Source organism: Liolophura sinensis, chromosome 1 (genome assembly GCF_032854445.1).
Source record: "Liolophura sinensis isolate JHLJ2023 chromosome 1, CUHK_Ljap_v2, whole genome shotgun sequence".
Classification (NCBI taxonomy): domain Eukaryota; kingdom Metazoa; phylum Mollusca; class Polyplacophora; order Chitonida; family Chitonidae; genus Liolophura; species Liolophura sinensis.
Genome location: NC_088295.1, coordinates 18632390 through 18654129, shown reverse-complemented (window position 1 = coordinate 18654129; position 21740 = coordinate 18632390). Strand labels below are relative to the sequence as shown.

At 37.5% G+C, this 21740-nt stretch overlaps 1 protein-coding gene across 1 annotated transcript; it reads left to right on the top strand.

The window, feature by feature from the left end:
* Nucleotides 1–470: 470 nt before the first annotated feature.
* LOC135469704 (uncharacterized) lies at nucleotides 471–20277 on the top strand. The gene is made up of 22 exons (XM_064748269.1): nucleotides 471–510; nucleotides 601–653; nucleotides 3709–3802; nucleotides 4073–4150; nucleotides 4648–4713; nucleotides 4929–5033; nucleotides 6817–7069; nucleotides 8607–8768; nucleotides 9076–9175; nucleotides 9574–9685; nucleotides 9965–10135; nucleotides 10544–10626; nucleotides 11417–11492; nucleotides 11772–11876; nucleotides 12424–12618; nucleotides 12978–13104; nucleotides 13749–13917; nucleotides 14351–14486; nucleotides 14785–14895; nucleotides 15285–15397; nucleotides 17408–17516; nucleotides 18331–20277. Exons 1-22 carry the CDS (start codon nucleotides 472–474, stop codon nucleotides 18520–18522), a joined length of 2649 nt encoding a protein of 882 aa, XP_064604339.1. The 5' UTR covers nucleotide 471; the 3' UTR covers nucleotides 18523–20277.
* Nucleotides 20278–21740: the final 1463 nt, after the last annotated feature.

Here is a 21740-nt window from a genome sequence, read left to right as displayed (position 1 = left end):
TAGAATAGAAATTAAGTACGTAAAACATATGTATACGTCATCAGTATTACAGTGAACGATTTCAGTTCAAAGACATCAGAATATGTACAAAAAGCTTTCCGACAAACGGTACTGGAATTTACATCTTTGCGATGTCAGGATTTTACCCCAAGAACTCATTCACTCGATCGAATTTTTGTTTGTCTCTTTTTAGAGCTGTGTTGGTAATTGCGTTCTTTCTACCTTTCTCTTCTTTAATATTAAATGTTTCGCTCTGTTCGGTCGCAATGAATTTTCATTAAACAACAGATATGTAACATGCTTTGGTCACACTTATTATGTCTGTAAGGCGTGGGTGAAGCACATGGACACCGAACAAACTGTCAAGTGGACTGCACGCGTTAAAATAGACACCACGTGCTCTCTGTTGATGACTGCCTGTTAAAATTAGATGACATCGATTACGCATGCGCAGTATTTGTAAACACCATCATGGCGACTGACGAGTCGGCCTACTATGGGAAGTGGAAAGTAAGTCTAAAGTTGATGGTATTTTCAACTTCGGTTGAAGAGCATATTTTGTCTTCTGGCAGATTAACAAGTATGCTTTTCTATTTTCAGATTGTAGAGTGTGTCTCGCTTGCGGGGACGGTGGAACCCACTGGTATTGAAGGGTAGGTTCTGACATCAGCTGGTCTGTTCGTGTGACAAGCAGTAGTGGAGTGTCATTGTCACCCGTGTTCACCAAGACTCACACATAATGTCTGTATAGACTCCGTTAACTTACAGCATTGAAAGATGGCCAGTTTCTACGAAATATGTAACAGGCGGCTTGGTCATTTTAAGCGTTTCGTATGTTAAAGTGGAACCTTAAACACTGAAAGAACAATGTAAAGTCGTGTGGATTTTCTAGTCCTGTCAGTGTCACTGTGAAAGTATCAATAGTAGCCTAAAGCGAAGCTGTATGTTTCTACCGTATCGCCCAGCTTCAGTCATATAGACTTTCACACCGACAGTTTCACTAAAAAAGCCGCCTCAAACCCTACCTTTTTTTTTGCTATCCACCGATTCCCTGAAACACCTGAAATGTAATATTTCAAAGCCAACATTGATAAACCATCGATCTTTCAACAGTAACCCAGCCATTTGAACTTTCCAATCGACCAACTCCAATCAACATCAGCGCTGTTTCGATTTTTATTTTTTCATGTTTGGCCAGGGTGATAAGCCACGAATATTTTGTCCCACCCAACACTATGTTTACAGGGCAAGCAATTCTTAAAGAGAATGTTGGGTAGGATAAAATTTCACAGCCCATCATCTTGCCCGAAGTTGAAAAAAAAATTCCAAACATGGCAGACGTTGATATGAGTTGTTTGATTCGAAAGTTTGAACAGCAGGAGTAATGTTGAAAGATGGCTTACCAATGCTGGCTTTGACAAATTACATTTTAGGAAATCGGTGGATAGCAAAAATAAGGTAGGGTTCAAGCCATTTTTTCTTTTTTTTTTTGAGTGGAATTGTCTGCCATAATGCCCAGCTTGGCTTTGGGCTATATTAACAGCAGTATAGAGGACCTGTGTTTTTATACTTCTGACTTGCAGAGTCACTTGGCTCATGTAACTGGGAGAAAACTATTTAATTCTCAAAAACAACTGCATGCACCCAGAATATCACCCTGGCCACCGTTAATTTGCTTCAGGAGTAAAGCTAGTCCGAGATTGCTCTGACATTATGTTGTTTGAGACAAAAATTATCTTTCAAATACATCTCCATGGCGTTAAGTTTGATGACACTTATGTTCCTTATTTTTTCTTCTGTCGATTTATCGTAAGCACAATATCAATCTCTTATTTCCTGGGCCGCATGGGTCTGAGATTCCTTGGTTGTGCTCAAAACGAATGGCTGTACTGGCAGCCTCTACATACTAGACAAGGGCATGTAACTGCGTTAGGGTTTTAAATGGTGTATGCTCTGACGTTGGTTTGGGGCTATCCTTGGTCGAATAAAAATTTTGCCAAACCTACCATCAGAGCAATCTGCAGACTAGAGTAAAGCCAAGTGCTGATATAGGTTTGTAATATTGTAATTCAATAAAGTATCGTTTCTCGCAAAAAAACCTTCAGGCTATACAGACAGCGAAATTTGGCGCGAACGAAACCGTCGGTCGCGCAACGGTTACGTGCGGTTCAATTTGGCTAACCGGAAAATCGGTTAGGCCAACTGTCCAACGAGAACGTCCTTAGAGTCAGTGTGCATTAGGTAACTACAGATAAACTGGACTGAACGGCTTTCATAATCACAACGCGGCCAGTATGGCAACGCGTCTAAAAATAGAAACATCGATTTCAGCCACAGCCAGCTGCCTGTGCTGGTCACATGGAAATGTAATCATTCATATATGCTTTACAGGCTTTGAGATAATACTCAAATTATTTATTTTGACTTATCTTTTCACGATCACGCAAGTAAATAAAACAAGGTTACCTTTTCATGTACATGTAGTTTAACTGCTACTCCAGCCCAAATTAGTCGAGTCTACCGTACAGATTGATGGAACCCTTACGGGACCTCACCGGCTGCGTTCTGATTTAGAGCACAGGCCTGTGACGCATAGTCCTGTGACGTCAAGGTCTCTCCTGGCCCTGTAGCGAGTATATATATATATATATATATATATATATATATATATATATATATATATTACTGTGGTAAGACTCACACCACGTGCGTTGGAAACTGCGTTAATTATCAGTAATCAGGGATACCAAACTCGCTCCCCAATACCGTAATGACACTTACTGGAAGTACTTAATGTTGGACTGGGCATATTGCAAACATATAAGCCTGTATAACGGAATTTCACGTAAAAATGTGCCACAGGAGTCAAGTACCAACCAGGCAACACACAACGTTGAAACACCGTGTGAGTGTAAAATTTCTCTTTCTTTTGTTCACCAACCTTACGGTATGAGCTGCTAGATATAGAAAAGAAAAACAAACATAACATTGAGCTGAATACTTTTATTAATGATCCAGAATGATGCCTGAAACATAAACGACGTAAACAATTAGCGTAACCGATCGGGTTGATAAACATACGTGGCGTAACCGAATGATCGGTTAGGCGAGGCGGAAATGACGTAACTGATTTCTGGGTTTCGCCGGCAGGCCAAATTTCGCTGCCTGCTATATTGTACCAGTGATTTCAATGCAGCCACCATTTCCATCATCATTGAACCAGGTCACAGAAACAATGGAATGACCACCAGCAGTGGACCTCCTGGTTTCCATAATTTGTAGTTGAATTGTTGTAGGACTGAGTTTCACCTGGAGTTAGGATCACTGACACGTGTAATTGTTGTAGGACTGGGTTTCAACAGGAGTTAAGATCACTGACATGTTTGATTGTTGTAGGACTGAGTTCCACCAGGCATTAGGATCACTGACATGCATTGTTGTAGGACTGATTTTCACTTGGAATTAGTATCACTGACTGATTGTTGTAGGACTGAGTTCCACCAGGCTTTAAGATGACTGACACGCATTGTTGTAGGACTGTGTTTATCCTGGAATTAGGATCACTGACTGTTTGATGGTTGTAGGATCACTGATGTGTGATTGGTGTAGGGCCGAGTTTCACCTGGAGCTAGGATCACTGACGCATGATTGTTGTAGGACTAAGTTTCACCTGAAGTTACAATCACTAACTTGTTTGATCATTTGTAGGACTGAGTTTCATCTGGACGAGAGTGGAGATGTTTCCTGGAAAGTGTCTGATGATGCAGAACCTATGCCTTTCTTCACTTGTGAGACATATGAGGTAGCTTAAAGTGCCAGTGTGCAATACCTATGCAAGGACATAAAACTGCAGATAATACTTTTTTTCCACAATTTTCTGAATTTCATCTTGTTTGCAAATTTTACTTTTAATTGTTTAAGAGTTTTCCCAGATGTTAAGCATGAAATACAGTACATGTAGTGCTGACTGTTTTTTGGTTTGTATGTATCAGTAAGGATTTAGATAAATATGTGCATATCTTCATTGTAAGATAGATCACTATATTCTCTAAACTATTTTTGTGTCTGTTAGGTAACACCTGCCACAGCTGGTGAACCAGCCATTCTGAAATTCTTTGGAACCTTTGCTGGCCATGTAATTGAGTTTAGGGTATGTACATCTCCTTTCTAAAATAGGAAATTAATATAGCCACAGCCAGAAACACTGCTAATTTCTCTATATATTTATCAAGTTCTGATTTGGCTGATGACTTCAGGGTGCCATCATTGGCTTAGTGGTATAAGGTAGCTTGCTAAAAGTTGAAGCTGGTGAGATTACGAATTAAACCTCGCCAAACACAGGATTTACCACAGCTTTACTTCAGGGTGACCATCTATTACCTGGTGAAGTATAGTTTGCCGTGGGTTCTAATCACTGTCATATTAAATATAATAAATAAATAAAATATCCTGATCCAGTTTTAATTTATTTCTGCAGTCTGTAAATATGTGATGCCTTGTCCAGTAGAATATCCCATATCTGAATTTTAGAAATAGCACATAATGGTATGAAGTTCCAGTACAAAGTCTAGTTTCTTTTGTGTAAATGTTTTACAATGCCTACCTTGTTTTACATGCTACTGATACTTATGGTTACTGTTTGAACAGGTCAATGTTTCAGATGATCTGATGTTGCTTACCTATGAACGATGTTGTATGCTACAGTGTCAAAAGGTGAGGAGTTCAGTTGCACCTGGTATTCAGTTTGTGCTTTTATGTGTATATGAATGACTTAAGGATGATGGTTAATTACTCCAACAAGTTGCCTAAGATATAACTTCATAGGCAAGTCACTTTCATATAGCATAAGATGTGGATTCCATACATCATGTCCTCTGCCTGGTATATTTTTTATTATTTATTATTTTGTTATAATTTTTATTTTGCAGATATCTTCGTGTGACCCTAAAGAAGATGTACCATTCTCATTCCTTGGAGCTTTGGAAGAAGGATATTTCTCTGATCTTGTCATTAAAGCAGATTCAGGAAAAGAGGTTTGTATTGGCTGGATGCGAGGCATAATATTCCACAATAAATGCAAGTGAGAAGTTCAGTGTATATCCAATTTAGGCTGTTCTGTTTGTTTTTGGTGACCAGTTGGCAAAACATTTGGTGAAACCAGTAAGTCAGGAACTGTTAAAGGCAGTTTGAATAAAACAAATTTATTGATCATGTGTAGTTGAGCTAAAAAAACAGACCTTAAAAATTTGATCGAAATGGTGAGTGTTTGAAATTTGTGCGTACAGGTATATTGTGTTCTTCAGTAGTGGTGTGTGGGGTTGATAAAGCTTTATATTTACAACTTATATGTATGTGATGAAAAAGTATCTGTGAAAGATGAAGGTTTATAAATATATATCCACAATTTTGGAAATCTCGCTTCCACTGCGCCTTATCATTTTATATTTGTTCATCTGATCATCAGTTACATGTAGCCCTACCCCATATCCATAAAACTAACAGTGGGCAAACTTGTACTGTAAATATAAAATATCTCAGTAAACTGGCTAATCCTTTCTCACACTGATTGAGAAATAATAAAAAAAAAAACAATAATACAACATCTACAAAATATGATTGTTTTATGGAGACAATCAGATAATAGGTCTAGTGTTTGCAAAGTTATTCATCTGTATTCCCAATGTAATAAAAATAATATATATATATATATATATATATATATATATGTAGGTGCCAGAACAGAAAGGTTTGTCCATTATTAGTAAATGTTTGCAGTAGAGGAGAGTCAAAAACATGAATATGTGAAGCAAGGTTCAGCTTAATCCCCGTTTTCATCACATAAAACAAATGCATGGTAATAGTAAGCCCTTTACGCCCTGATGGAAATGTTTTTGAGCAGGATATAATGGTGTATGTTAATCGGGTATGACCTGAGCATTCAGAGCTGTGTACGATTTTATTGAAGTTGGTTAATTCCTATACGGCTGTTCGAGGTCATGTGAGTTGGTTGAATAGGAGTTGACCATATTTCATTGAAGTAACGTTTGTTAAAATTACTAAGTGCATACATGTACCTTCATAAATGACATAAAACAAAAATTTGTGCGGCTAGTATATATGGAGCAACGTTAAACGTATAGGGTTTCTGCCAGAAAATTAATCAGTTATCATGAAACATTACAATGTACAGGTCTACAGCTGTATGTACAGATCGGTTATAGGCCTACGTTATGAGCAAGATTGTGAATTTAAGCAGGTTTATATAAAGAACAATTAATGAACATTATGCTGTCCTGAGTGTACACTTCATGGTGGACGTATTTGTAAGTGCAAGTAAACGTTAGATACATGGGACACATATATATTTTGGCAGATAGCTACAACAAAGCCCTGCCTTATCGTCAGGCAGTATGTGCTGACAGTAGTATTATGTTGTTGTTGCACTGCCTACGTCCACCACATGCATCCTTTCCGTTTTAGGGTTAATTAATTACACGCATATAATAAACTTCTTCACATGGGTGTCAGTCCAGTGTTTATGAATAGGCATCTAAAAATGACATAAACCCATTTGAAATTCATTGGTCTTGTTCCTGAAGAAAAGCAGAACTTACTTGTTAACTGTGTGGCTCATTTTGTAATTAGCATTATGCAAAAGCAAAATTTTTTTTTGAAGTACTGAATTTTACACACCATTTTCAACTTCTCTTTATTTTTTTTTTTTGAGTATCAATGCTTTTTATTATGCTAAGGGTTTTTTTCATCAAGACAAGATGCTGGCGCATTTACATAACTAATGAGTGTATGGGTGTTTAGTTTAAGGTTCATGAGACCCTGCTGAGATTGAGTGCTGTTGGTGTTGATTGGTCGCGGTGCCCACCCCCACTGTCAGGTTTACGAGAAGATGTCCTCTACACGGTTCTCTATTACTTGTACTCCGAGTGCCTTCCCAGAGGCCTGTCTGAGGACACAGCAAAGCACTGTATCAAAGAAGTCAGCAATTTACATGGCTTTGAAAAGTTCAGTAGTATATGTGAAACATTTCTGAAGAATACAGCTTTAAAGCAACGTAAGTATATTTGAGGTCGCTCTCCTTAGGCAGAGGCCGTAGCCTTACAGTCTACCAACCTCTGCTTAAACACCCAGCAAATTTCTGGTATGAGGCACCTAGAGGCCACTAATCCACATTGACCAATGAAAATGAACCTACTAACACCTAGCCGAAAAAGAATGCTGTTGCTGTTTCATGTCAGAAGGCAGTTTGACTCATTTGAAATGTTTGAACCACTGGATTACATGTATGTTAGAAGAGGATATAATTGTTTAGCATGAGTTTGGAATTCTGAGGATGGGCTCTGCGTGAAAGTATAAGACTGCTGGACTGTCACTACCACACTCTGCAATGTCATGAAGCAGATGGGCTTCCCTGTTTCTGTCTTCAGCAGAAAATAATACATAATATAGCTATTCTGTGAAGAATAAACCTGGAAGATTATCGCTGATGAATGCACAGAGCTGTTTGACAGTTTCTCACAAACAATAACATCAGTTTCCCTTCCCTATGAATTTATTTAATTTAGTGTTCCGTGGTCAACTTCTTACTTCATCATGAATATTAATAAAGACACACCTCCACCTCTACCAGTGAAAGTCTATAATCTTTTGCGAAGGTTTTCTGCTCATTGTGCTCATTGGCTAACAATAATTGTGTTAATCACCACTTGTACCAGAAAAACGGGTGTGTTTCGACAGAGCCTGTCAACTTTATGTTGACTAAATTAGCCTGGTACATAGGTTACATTATGTATCCCAGCTTGATCTATGATATGGAGATATGTTTTACATAAATGTCAAATTTTCAGAAAGATAACAAGGAGTGAAAGTTGTTTGTTTAGTATGTAAGCACATGTGTATTAAAATGTATATATCCTATACATGTATGTGCCAGGTCATGGTCACGACCAAAGAAGACAGCTTGTAATCCATGCAATGGTCTTCCATGTAGATTTAGCAACAACTTCAATTCAGGAGCCACTTTCACAAAGCTTCGTATGTCATATTTCTCATACCTTTGCTCGCAAAAGACAATGTGCCATAAAGCGATGTCATTTATAAGAAAAGTTACGGAAATTTAAAATTTGTGCAAGTTTTCTGACATGTTACAGTTTTTCTCAGCAGATGGTGAAGGTGCCACAAAAGACGTTGAAACCTGTAGTAACTTGAACATTTCATAACTGGTTAGATTTGATGCAATAATCTCTAGACCTGAATTGTACAATGCACCATCATTCAGTCTGGAGAAAATGAAATGTTGGATACTCATTGGGATATAAGCCTGTGGTCAAATTTGTGTATCATTAATTTATCAAAGGTCTGCTTACCCCAGGCACACTGTTTTTTTCCACCCATATAACAGTGTGCTATTATGCTACTGAAAAATTCTTGATTATATGGCTTTCAACAATAATCAAATAAATTAATAAATTTTTGTTTCTTTGTGTAGATCATCATTTGTAGATTCATTGTAAAGTGTGTTAATCACCTGAAAAATTTAACTCGTACACTGTACTTTATTTGCAAAGCTAATTCTAGGGTGTTAATTACAGAGATAACAAGCCTGGTGACAGACATGCATGCATGTGCAGACCGTATTATAGATCTGTTCAGTGGTAAAGGAGATGGCTCCCAGTCACAGGAAGAAGGCCTACTCTCTAACCCAGCTCGCCTCTGTTACGTGGCTAAGCAAGCTCTTAGGGAGGGAGCTGTTGGTAAGTTCTTTGTGAATTTGCTTTCTTGCCCTGACCTGTTGTGTGCATGTACTGTTCAAGTCACTGAGCATTGCAGAAATGTTAAAGTTTGATTTTGAATTCTCTGATTACTTGTTGTTGAATTATTACTGACTTTTAATAGTTTTCACCCTTTTTTTGATGTATGGATTTTCAAACTCTGACTATGACGACAATAACAGTTGTTTTGCAACTGATATTCCTAGATATGGTAAGTAAATCAGATCTTACACATGGTAATAAAAAGGACATAACCAGATTTGAATTACCGATATCTTGCTCTTTTCAGCCAGTGCCAAACTACTTATACTTTGTGATCTGTTTTCAAGAAGAAAGGGAGAGTTGTCAAGAGAAGAAAGACATGAAATAATCAAATATGCCAAATCAAGGTATTGCATCATTTACATGTTCTCTTTTATGCTCTAGTCAAGGAATGTCTTAAAAGTTACAAGGTTAACTTCCTTTCTGCTTATTGTCTAATATAATCACCTGAAAGCAGAACGTACACCAGTTTACTGAGGACCTAATTGTTCATCTGTTCACCCTGTATGTACATGTATCTAGGCTGAACAAAAAGGTTCAGCCTAGATACCTGTACATAGGTAGATACATAGACAGCCGAGATACATGCTTTAGGTTGAAAAGGGTTGTTCATTGTAAGAGTTTAAACCTGTTTAATTGCACATTTTACCCAATAACATAGCATGACATTGTTAAATGTCCTAATTGTGATTCTCAACAGTTATGATGTGTACATTTCCCATATGGTCGATTTACCTTGTTCCAGGCTACCTGTTTTCATGAACCAGTTGCATAAATTCTTGGAAGTGTGCAAACAACATTGTTCCTCACTCTGCCCCAGTCAAAGGAATGAAATAGCTACTTATTTAGTGCCTGAGGTAAATATTATCTTGTATTCTTCATTTTCATAATTCTGAAGACTCAAAATGTAAATGTGTCAAAATGTAGTACAGGAAGAACAGTTGCTGTATTTTGATGACTAAGGCTGCTATATTTCTGCAAATGGACACAAAATTGTTTTCAGAACATTCAGTGAAATATTTTACCAGTTCTTTGGGATCTTCCTTTGTGTTTTATTTTGTGTATATGTCATCTAATATAATACTGGATTCATCCCAATATTTTTTGCATTTTTTATATTGTTTTGTTTATTTCAGATAGAGACTACGCTGGATACAATATCAAAATTTGTAGTGGAAACAAAGTCAGCTCTAGAGCAAGTGATAAACTCAAGTGGTACAGTAGAAAAGTCAGAAAAATCTACTGACAAACAAGACAAGCATAAAAAGGGGAATGTCGGAGATGTTTTGGGGAAAACGCTGAAAAATGTGAGTGTGCATGAATAAGGATGGAATGAATCTTTGATGAGTGTGAATTTTGTTTTGCTGTCAAAACTCCAATTACACATAAACCAAAAACTGGTAATGTGGCCATTTAAGCACTGCATTTTTCCCCACTAGAATAGAATGAATCATGATAACATTATTTCAAACCTCTTCTTTTCTTAATAATTAAAAATTATGTAGCTGAAATGATAATCAGAGATACAGTATTTAAAGATGACAGCTTGAAGTTCAATAGGTTTATTTATTTACCAAAAACCATGCAAAGGAAATGCAAAACCAGTGGAAAAAGAAGAAGAAAATTTAGAAGATGCAGTGGATTTGTCAGTGGATTACATTATTGACTGACATTTAGCAAAAATTGTAGCCTCTTATTTTTGGTTTATATTACAGGCATTACACATGAGAGAACTTATGAAGTTGAAGAATTTCCATGACAAAACATCAGCTAGTTTTATGCACCTCATGCTGAAAAAGTAAGTTAAAGACGTGAAGTATAAATTGAATTAAATAAAAGCATCATGTTGTAAAAACTGTTAATATCAGTTTGTAGTGTGAGATAATTTGTTGCTGAAATTCCCATAAAGACTGTTACTAGTGCTTCTCCACTTCTGAATGAATTAAATTGAATGAATTACTGACTATGGGCTAATGCCACTCTAACTATGTAGCAGCCATTTCGAGGCAGGAATGAATTTTTGTTAACAGAGAGTGTAATATAGTTGAATTTGATAATTTGCTCTTTTTTGGGCTTACTGGTGCTCTGTTTCACTTTTTACGAATCACACACTCGGTGCTTAAAGGGATACAGAAGCGATTCCGATTGGCTGGTTAGAGAGATTGGAAAACCCAGGTCATGCCTTGCCTGAGGTGAATTTTACATGTAGGTTTGATATATTTGTTCAAAAATGACCAAGGCTCCAAGATTTAACCCAGGAAACCTCATTTCCACTGTCATTTAATCAGTGTTGATTCTGTAAAGGGATACAGAATCGATTCTGATTGGCTGATGTGCAAGCCCAGTGCCTAGCGGAAGCTGAATTTTAGGTATGGTACATTTATTCAAGCATGACCAATGCTCCAAGATTTAACCCAGGGAATCCTGCCTCCATTGTAAGCCAATCAGCATCAATTCTGTATCCCTTCAAGTAATCTTTGAGGACCAAAGCTTTTCTTCACAGATGTGTTCTCAACTTATTTCTGATGCATGTAATAGCTTGTATTGATTAAACTCATACACTGAATGGGATTGTTTATTGTTTGCAGGGAAAACTTTAGTACAATGACCCAGTCGGAAAAAATCAGATCAGTTTCTAAGAACTTGGAACAACTAATTGATGAGGTAAGGTAGTTATGTTACTACATGTATGCATTATGCCATTTGATGATTACCTGTTGTAGGTGATTGAAAGCAGCTGCATTGAGCCAGGTACAGTAATATCAGTGTGATGTACTCTGCTGTGAAGACCAAGAATGTTTCCAGCAAATTTTGTGAAATCTTCAACTATCCCTTGTTTTGACTTAATGAAACTTCAGTGTAGTACTAACATATTCAACATATATTATGGCCAGAAAGTGAATCGTGCCACTTGTCACCAGAGTGATTGTGTGTTGGTCACAGGTACCGCTATTCCTGATCAGGCTAGAGGAGCTCATGGCAGCGTTAGATGAGAAGGTCACATGGAGGGAGTGGAAATACCTGTTCAAGCTCGGCACGTCAAAAGTGGTGAGATAGGGCACTGATGACATATGAGACCTGGAATTATTGACCATCTAGCTTTACTTCAGGATAGAGGGGATATAATTATATAGAGCATATATATATTATCCTAAATCCGTTGCATAATATTCAGACTGAAAAATCATGATAAGGCCTTGTCGTGAAATCTAGTCTAAGTTATATCTGGAAAAAAAATTAAGGTTCTTATCCCAAGCTTTAAAGGTGACATTGTGCCTGCATGAATAAGTTTTATAAAATGCAACTCAAAATGGTGCATTCTGAGGGCTTGTAAGTCTGTGAATGAGAGAAATGAAAACCTAATTTTTTTTTTTAGTAAATCTTCATATTTGTTCAATTACTTATTGGTTTTAATATAAACCGATTTGCTTTTGTTTTCCATTAGTTTGGAGCACAAACATTTTCTGGAACTAGATATGGCATGATTAACTTTGTAAAGATATTTTTGACTTTAGTAATTCAACATTTCTAGACAGGTGTAAAGTTGAATTATGATACACTTACATGAGTATGTATTCTGTGCATTTGTCATCAGGCGTGGGGCCTGGGTAAAGTGCTAACCCACAGAAGTACCCTCAAATCCATGATCAGTCGTGCTAATGACATAGTACACAGGGACCAGTTCACCGGCTCGCTGACCTCCCTGGGGCTGCTGGACCCACCTGTGGGAGCTGAGGGCGGGTCGGCCAATAGCACACTGAAACCTGCACTTAATACCAGATATGTACAGGTGTGGACAAGAGCTTTTGACAGAGTATTTTGTTAACCCTGCCTAATTGTTGAATGAATGAATGAATAGGCTTTTATATAATGACATAGTATTTCTGCCAAAATGGTGACATAATGAGCATTAAAAATTATTGCTGTTTAAAATGGATAACATATCTGAATATGTTACTATAGAAAACATTTAAAATTAAAAACATTTAAAAACAAGTGTAAAATATAAAGGATTACACAGTTTTATTTTCATTGACTAGTAGTCATGTTGTACATTTAAACAACTAAACTCATTTAATATCAGGCGTTTATATTCATGCAGAATACCAGTGAACATAAATACTAATGTGTCAATGTGTGTGTTGTCAGCTAAGTTCGGTGGAATCAATATGCACCCCTCCATATGCCCGTGACAGCGCCACAGCCAGCAGGGCTCTGGAGCTACTGAGGAAGGCAGAGCGGACAGACATGACCTTTGAAATAATAACTGTTCATGGTAAGATGTTCTACAGACTTATACAGACTACAGACACGTATCATAGAGAAGAGTTTGTAATTGGTTTGGTTATAATTACCCTATTACATATACAGCATTTTCACCTCTTTAAAACAATCTTTTAATGAAATTTATCCACCTTAATTTTCAGATAATTTCGACAATTTATGTCTTGGTTGGATTTACCAACCCAAGGCCTTCACAGAAAATATTACTTAATGATTTTTTGAAGTTTAAAGAAAGAGAGTATCTGGTTAAATCTAGTTTGTGTTGTTTTTGAATTGCCAGTTATAATTTTGTGCTAATATTCTCTTCTCAACCTGTTACTAAGTTTTGTTAGCTACCAGTTTGGAAGATACCTGAACACACCCAAAACCTTTGGGAAACTGTTGTTGTATAGGTTTTGAAATATATCTATTTATAAGTTTCTGTGAAGGATAATACATAATCTTTTATGACACCTTGGAGTCTACCAATGAATGTTTTTATAATCCAACAAATGAGAAATTAAGGAGATGCATACCAAATCCCTAAAAAGTGTCCCTTAAAAAAAAGGCTTAAGTTTATGTGAAATACAGTATTAGAAATGAGTGTCTGTTATTCTGCCTTTATGCCCACACTACAGGTATATGTACTGTTTACAGATCAAGGAGACATTGTGATAGATCACACCCAGGGAGAGCCTGTAGAGAGGTCCGAGTCAGAGAGAGATGTAGATATTCATCCGATCAAAGCTCACTGTGTTATAATAGCAGCACGCTGTGATTGGTTCAGAAGAGCTCTGTTAAGTGGCATGAGGGAATCCATTGACAAGTAAGTTAATAATGTTCGTGTTAAAATGTTGGTGCATACAGTCACATGTTAGTGCCCAAGTGCCCTCTCTGGCCCAGACATTAGGTTCTTCTGGAAGAGGACACTTGCAGGGTTTTTCATCTCATTGCAACTTCACTCTTGGGGTGTTTGATCACAGTTCCAGTAGGTAAAAGCTATTCAGAATTTTAGCCTCTAGCCTTAATACTTTTGATGCTAACACTGATAAGTGTGAAGATGAGTTTCTCCTGTGGAGAAATTAATTAAACTTCACTTTGAGTGACACTATAGTGTGGATGAATCAATCAGATTCAAGCAAAGTGTGTTAATTGAAAAATTCCAAACTTAAGTGAAATAAAGTAGGCCTATGTTGCACTGAAGGCCTTTAACATTATGAATGTTCTTTCATGAGCTTTTGTTATTACTTTGATCACAGAAAAATAACAGTTCATGACACCAACCCGGAGTTGTTTAAGTTGTTTCTGGAGTACCTCTACTCTGGCCAGCTAGAGGTGAATGAACTGTCTACAGAACAGCTGGTGGAGATGATGACTGTGGCCGACAGATATGAGGTGAGCACTAAGTAGTTGTACTTGGGCTCTCTTACACACTGTGTGTAGGCAGGGCAAACTCTAACGGACGATTCATAATTCTAATATGCATCCAAAACTTTAACATTAAAGTCGATTGTGAATGAAGTGTGCTCAAAATGGAAACACATACACATTGAGCTCTCAAACATTGGGCCACTCTTGTTTGCTGTGTGTTATCTAGGCGATTTGAACTTGGCAGCCTGTCTTCTTAATGAACATGCTGTTACCAACACTACAATTGGGATTGTCACATGGATGTTGTGTGCATTGTTTTCAGGTGGACAGTTTGACATGTTTATGTGAACATTCCCTGAAGCACCATATAGATGAAGACACAGCTCTGTATCTACTCAGCTTAGCAGACCAATTAAATGTGAAGTACCTAAGGGTAAGACATGGAATTGCTTCTCTCCTGCCTTATATACATGTAGGGTTAGCTCTCTGTGCAGGTGAAAATGTAAGTCACTTGCAGTCCTATTTCCTCTACCTGTTAAACTGAATGATGTTGCAGGAGTTTAATATTCTTGAGTACATGTACTATTACTTCAGAACCGATCAAAAACTGATTTGTTTCTGTGATGTTTCTTGTATTGAAAATTTTTATGACCTAAACAATGCTAAAGTCCTCTGAAATTCCTGTATGAAGAGTATACATTAAACTCTTTTATACAAACATCGGTTGACTCAGTATCAGTTGTGGTCTCATATATTGATCATGATGTACATTCTGAAGAAGCATTGTTTGCTGACACGTTGTGTATGTATATGGCTGTTCAGGACAACACGTTGAGCTTTATAATGGAGCACCCTAATATCACAGAGAGTGAGCTGTTTGAAGATCTCCCTGAGCACCTGCAGACTGCGGTTGAGGATGCGGTTGCCTGGCATGGGTATGTCATTAGTCGGGATAATGCAGGGGTTCATGCAGTGTTTGGTAGATTTTATGACACTAGATATATTTAAAGACCTACACCAGTGTCAAAACCTTAGCATATTAAAAGCAGGGTTAAATGATAAAGATCAGAATAATCTGACCTGTGTTCAGAAGTTGTATTTAGTACATTCCATCTATTGAAATCGCTCTTGTTAGTTTCAGTGACTCACACAATAATGAAAATTTTCCTTTGAATGCCTTCTCTGATGTAAGACAAGTACTTTGCAATGCTCTTGACATCTATTCAACACAATTGCCCCAGTTGACATCATGTCTGCCTGATTCAGCATCGCACGAGGAATCGTATCATGTCACATCAGGCAGGGGCCTCCGTGGCTCAGTCGGTTAGCGCACTAGCGCAGCGCAATGACTCTGGAGTCTCTCACCAATGTGGTCGCTGTTAGTTCAAGTCCAGCTCATGCTGGCTTCCTCTCCGGCCTTACGTGGAAAGGTCTGTCCGCAACCTGCGGATGGTCGTGGGTTTCCCCCGGGCTCTGCCTGGTTTCCTCACACCATAATGCTGGCCGCTGTCGTATAAGTGAAATATTCTTGAGTACGGCGTAAAACACCAATCAAATAAATCACATCAGGCAAATTTTACAGAAATTTCTGAAGGTTTTGTTTTTGCTGATTCTCCATTTATTTTGGCTAAATAGTGTTGTTTACTTTTGAGGCTATTGGCTCTGTTGGGTTTCTAACATTTAAATATTTCAGCCTGGTTTCTCATGGAACTGGATTGGCACTTTAATATGGTTTACTATCCTGTGGATCACAACTTTTACTTCTGGATTGTGTCCAATCTCACCAAAGTCAGATCTAGTAGCCACTCCTGATACTGGCTTTTGGTTAAATAGATCTTCAGATATTTCCACTCTCCAAGCTCCAGGGGCCTCCGTGGCTCAGTCGGTTAGCGCGCTAGCGCAGCGTAGTGACCCAGAAGCCTCTCACCAATGCGGTCGCTGTGAGTTCAAGACCAGCTCATGCTGGCTTCCTCTCCGGCCGTACGAGGGAAGGTCTGCCAGCAACCTGCGGATGGTCGTGGGTTTCCACCGGGCTCTGCCCGGTTTCCACCCACCATAATGCTGGCCGCCGTCGTATAAGTGAAATATTCTTGAGTACGGCGTAAAACACCAATCAAAAAAAAAAAAAAAAAAAAAATCCAAGCTCCAATGTCAGCCCCATCAAACTCAGGTTTCCACATACATCAAGTCAGCCCTTTCAGTCACTTGCGTGCAGTTGTTTTGTAGTGGTTCTGTAATTCCTCAACCTTTTCGCATGTTTGCAAGGTGTTTATTCAAGCATATTCTGAAGGCATTATACTGTGTTGGCTGATAAAAATATACTTTTTGTGAAGTCCTGACATTCCAACCAATGTATTTTTTTTTTCAAAATCAAATTAAAAATATGCATAAATGGCTCTGCACCATAATGATGGCCACTGTCGTTGAAGTGAAATATTTTGAGTACGGCGATAAAACACCACTAAAATAAATAAATAAATGGCACTGAAAGCTGCTCTTTCATACACGAAAAGGTTGAGAAATTACACTGCAGGGTAATAAGGTTTGACTTCTCCAGCCAATGAGGGGTCATCTAATGGGAAGGAAATAACTGTTTCTTCACATCTTCACAAGTCAGTAAAGAGATAGGCTCCTTGATCTGACCTTAATAAGATCAGGAAGGTCCCTGATCTCTTTAACCAGCTTAGAGCGGTGTGGTCACAACCACTGTCAGTTTGAATTTCATTAGGGTCAGTATTTTCCTTGATTTTGATTTCTGAATTGAAAATAAAAAATATGAATAGAAAGGAGATAGTTTTCTAAAGGTTTAGAAAGTAGGTCATTAGTGGTTAAGTGTGTTCAGATGATGAACACCATGTGGATAAAAATCTAAAAGTCATGTGGATAAGTGTACAATTAGACATTGGCGTAGTGAAATTCACCACAAGTATAACTTTATTTTTCAGGATTGAACCAAGAAGTAGAAACCTCAGTGGTCATTCCAACACAGACACTCCAGTTTCCAGTGGCTTAGAAATGGATGAGCTGATTAAGGATATTGATCTTGGAGACAGTGTAAGTGTGTTCTACTTGTAAAACAAACAGGTAATGCCAGCTTTGAACAGTGTCGTGGTATTTTGTTTTACATGTTTACATGTATGTATGCAAGATCATTAATTTTTGTCTGACAGGTTCACATTACTTCTCTTTTATAGTTGTGTAAATTCGTCTGTTCACTTGTCTCTGATAATTCCTGAACAAAGTGATATATTATTTGTAGATTGTGCAGGGTATTTGTGGATTGGACAGGGTATTTGCAGATTGGACAGGGAATTTGTGGATCGGACAGGGAATTTGTGGATTTGGCAGGGTATTTGTGGATTGGACAGGAAATTTGTGGATTGGACAGGGTATTTGTATATTGGACAGGGTATTTGTAGATTGGACTGCACTCACTCTTTTGGGACTAGTGAGCGTTGTTTGTAAACCATTTGTCTTCCACCAATATGGTGTGCATTTCTGAATGTCTTATGTGGAGAAAGCTCATCAGTAACTTGCTAAAAGTTGGTGGCCCTGGGCACTCCAGTTTCATCCACCCACAATATTGACTGTTGTCAGAAGTAAAACATTCCCGGGTATGGCGTTTAACAAGTCTATCCATCAATCGATAGCAATGGATTTGCATGTGTGTGGTATGTATGGCTTTTAATAGTCGGAGTTGTGCCCCTTGCCAAAGATTTGTTACTGTAGACCATGCTGTGCCCTCGTGTTGACTGCTATTTGCCGTCTCTGCATCCCTCCCCTCTCTAATTCATATAATTGAATAGACATAATAATATCTTGAAAATACAACGAAAAACATTTATTCTGTTCCTTATATTTTTAACAGTGTGACTTGTCAACTTCGACCTCGTCAGAGGAGCTCCCCTTAGTGGAGGATACCGCACGGTTGGACTCTTGTTTGGAAGCTCTGCAGGACATTGTCGGGGATTCGGTACCACGTGAGGAACTAGTCAGAGTATCTCTGGCTGCAGACTATGACATTAACCGAGCTTTGAACTATTTTTTCTCATCAGAGTGACAACTGTAGGTTTATGTGACAATGTATAACTATATAAACCTGTAGTATACTGACATTTCATTTGTAGAAGATGGCCAACTTTGGGTTAAAAACCAGAACTATGTCAGCATTGTATAGAAGAAAATGTAAATATTTGTACATGTTACTTTCTATATAAGTGGACTGTTTCTTATCATTCGACACTCTTCCCTTTTTTTCTACCACAAGATTCAGGTGTTTTTGGTCAGTAGATCTGATGCTTACTCCTGTCACTTTATGGATGCATTTAAGAAGTGTGAATTATTTCACGTACAGTTCAGCTGTTATGTTGATATGTGAAGACTAACCACTGTTATATTTTACACTGAAACAATGTTTGACACCACATTTTCAAATTTCGATTGTTCTCATACTGCTTTTAGAAACGTTGTTGGCATTTGATATGTATATCAGTAATTTCATATTTTTGCACCAAACTGTTGCCATAGCAGCCAGTTTGTAAGCTGGTACTGTGGACTGCTACTGCTTGTTGTACAAAACTGTTGGCTAGATATGTCTTTGCTAAAAGCAGTGCTGTTTGAAGAGAAAATCTTTGTTACTGTATTAATTCTTGATGTGTATTTAGTTTTTGGGATTTTATTGTTGGGATGTGCAATTGTTCTGTATTTCTTTCTCTGGCCATTAATATTAATCCTCAGGAAGAGTGAAAAATATCTTACTTAATATATGTCAGAATACATGATAAATCCTATGACTTAAGATCACTTCTTCTGAAAGAATAAAATCAAATTCGTGAAATTTTTTTTTTCAAAAAAAAGCTGGAATCAGACTTAATAATTCTCTTATTACGATGAATGATTGATAGACATATCACTGAGGAAAACAGACAAATGTTGGGGAGCTGTTTTGAATACACTGACACTCCACTGAATTTACTGTACTAGAATACTTAACTGCATATATTAATTTTAATATTTGTTTTATATTTATAAACAACCTTGACATTTGAAAAAGATGCCTCTTTTTTTTTCTTTTTTTTTTGCAGCTTTCGTGAAATGTGATTATTTTACATCTTAGATTTGTCTATTTACCATTGTTAGGCACCAAGGAAAGCATTGTTGATTCAGATTTAAATTACTGATGTTCTCAATATGGTTTATGTATTTCTGAGCAACTTTCATTCATGTTTGCTTTATTCATAGTTATTTTCATATTAAAGATAGTTCTTTTGTATTCCAATTCCTGATATGTGTTGAAAATACAGTGAAAAGGTTTTTTTACAAACATTAAGTCTAAAACATGTAAGTCATTAAGTCTAAAACTTAAATATGTTTCATAATAATTGGGAAGAAAAGGCTTGTTTAAGATTACTGTACACAAACGATACATTGTATTTCACTTTATTATGCCCCTTGTCTGTTAAACTCCTGAGTTAATCCACTTAAAAGGTACTCCAAAAGGTTTGTTGCACAGTTCCAGTTATGGTTAAGATAAATGTCATTTTTTGCATATGCTACTGAGTACAAAGCCACAAGGCAAACGTTGTGTATGGACAGTGAACCATGTGCCAAATCACAGTTACAGCTATGTTGGGTACTGGTAAAAAGCATGCCCAAAGAAACATTCAATTTGCCTCATCAACCAGATTAATAAAAACAGGAGTTGATTGATTTGTGACAAATCTGTTGTTAATTCATTGATAGAATGATTGCATATACTTGTGAATAGATGCGTATGGCTTGAATTTAGTTGACTTATCATTGCAGTGAATTGTTTGTTATAGCTGTTCCCCGGGCATGCAGACTGAGGAGAAAGGGCTACTGTTGTGAGAAAACACAACAAACGCTTCCTAACTGATGTTGATAAATTTCTGATCAGAGCTGTTATTTTACAGCTTTACCGAAATGGGCCAGACATCATATTGGTGCTACCTGAGGTGGCCAAACCTAATTAGTACTGTAATGTTTATAGAGGCAGTAGAAGTAAATGAAGACATGATAGTCTTTCTGCAATCTTAGCTTTATCATAAATTTTGTTAAAATGAAAAATCACCTTACGAGGCGTAGCGCAAATTTCAAAAAGCAAGAGAAAGATCAATATATCGTGGACTCTCAGTTCCACTTAATAATGTAATAAGGCCAATTTAAAAGAGTGGTTGGATTGTTTATGAAGCAAAGAGAATGCAGCTGTCCACATTTTGACTACATTTTAACTGCTTGTTAACTGCTGACCGCTAAACTCCTACGTTAAAATGCACAGACATACTTGCAAAGAGTTGTAAATGCACTCACTGATCGGATCCTGAAGCAAATTATTTCTTAATGGTCCCACTTGGTGATGAAGACACTACTGTGCAAATGGAGCAGCCAGGCATCATTCATTGTTTTGGTGATGACTTTGAATCCTTGATACCGCAAGAAGATTAGGTTCGTGGAACATTCTATGATGAGGGGTGAACATCAGGCAGAACTTGAACATGGACAAATATAACGTGAATACTGGTTTAGTAGCATTTTCACCACGACAAAGACTTAACTGCACTATCCAAAGGTGCTGGTGATTAACCTGTAACTGTCACACGCAGTAGATGTGCTAGGCATACACCAATTACTTACAGGGTGCCCCACCCAAAAAGATGTCAAGATATTCGCTTTTTAGAGATGATATTGTGCACGCACACCATCCCAACATTAAAGCAGACAAGAAGTCTCAAGGATTATCATGCAGATGCAGTTGTTCTCTAATAGACGAAAACAATCAAGTCTCCTATCCAGTTTGCTTAGCTTGATGCACATGGCAGCATACTTAAAACAGCAATCGAAGAACTTGATGTTTACTCCATGTTGCGAGGGTTTGTCCATAATAAAACCTTCACTGGCCATGGTCTCATAATTTGATCTGTATGATATCTCCTTAAAGTCAAGTAAAGTTAAGAAAATGACGTACGGATCATCAGACGGACACCTGAAAGCAGGAAAAAAGAAGACTGGGGGCCCAACATTCTTGCATAAAATTCCCTTTATCCGATAAAAATCTCAATACATATTTTCATTTATTTATTTGGCAGGTGTTTGATGTACACTCTACAATTTTTTACTTATACGGATAGCTACTGTTATATCGTGGAGGAGGCCACCTGGGGTGCACCAATCTTTGACAACTTTCATTCTTGTGCATCATGTATCATAAAGGACACCTTGGAGGAAGATAATTTCTTTGACGAACACAACATTGCACAA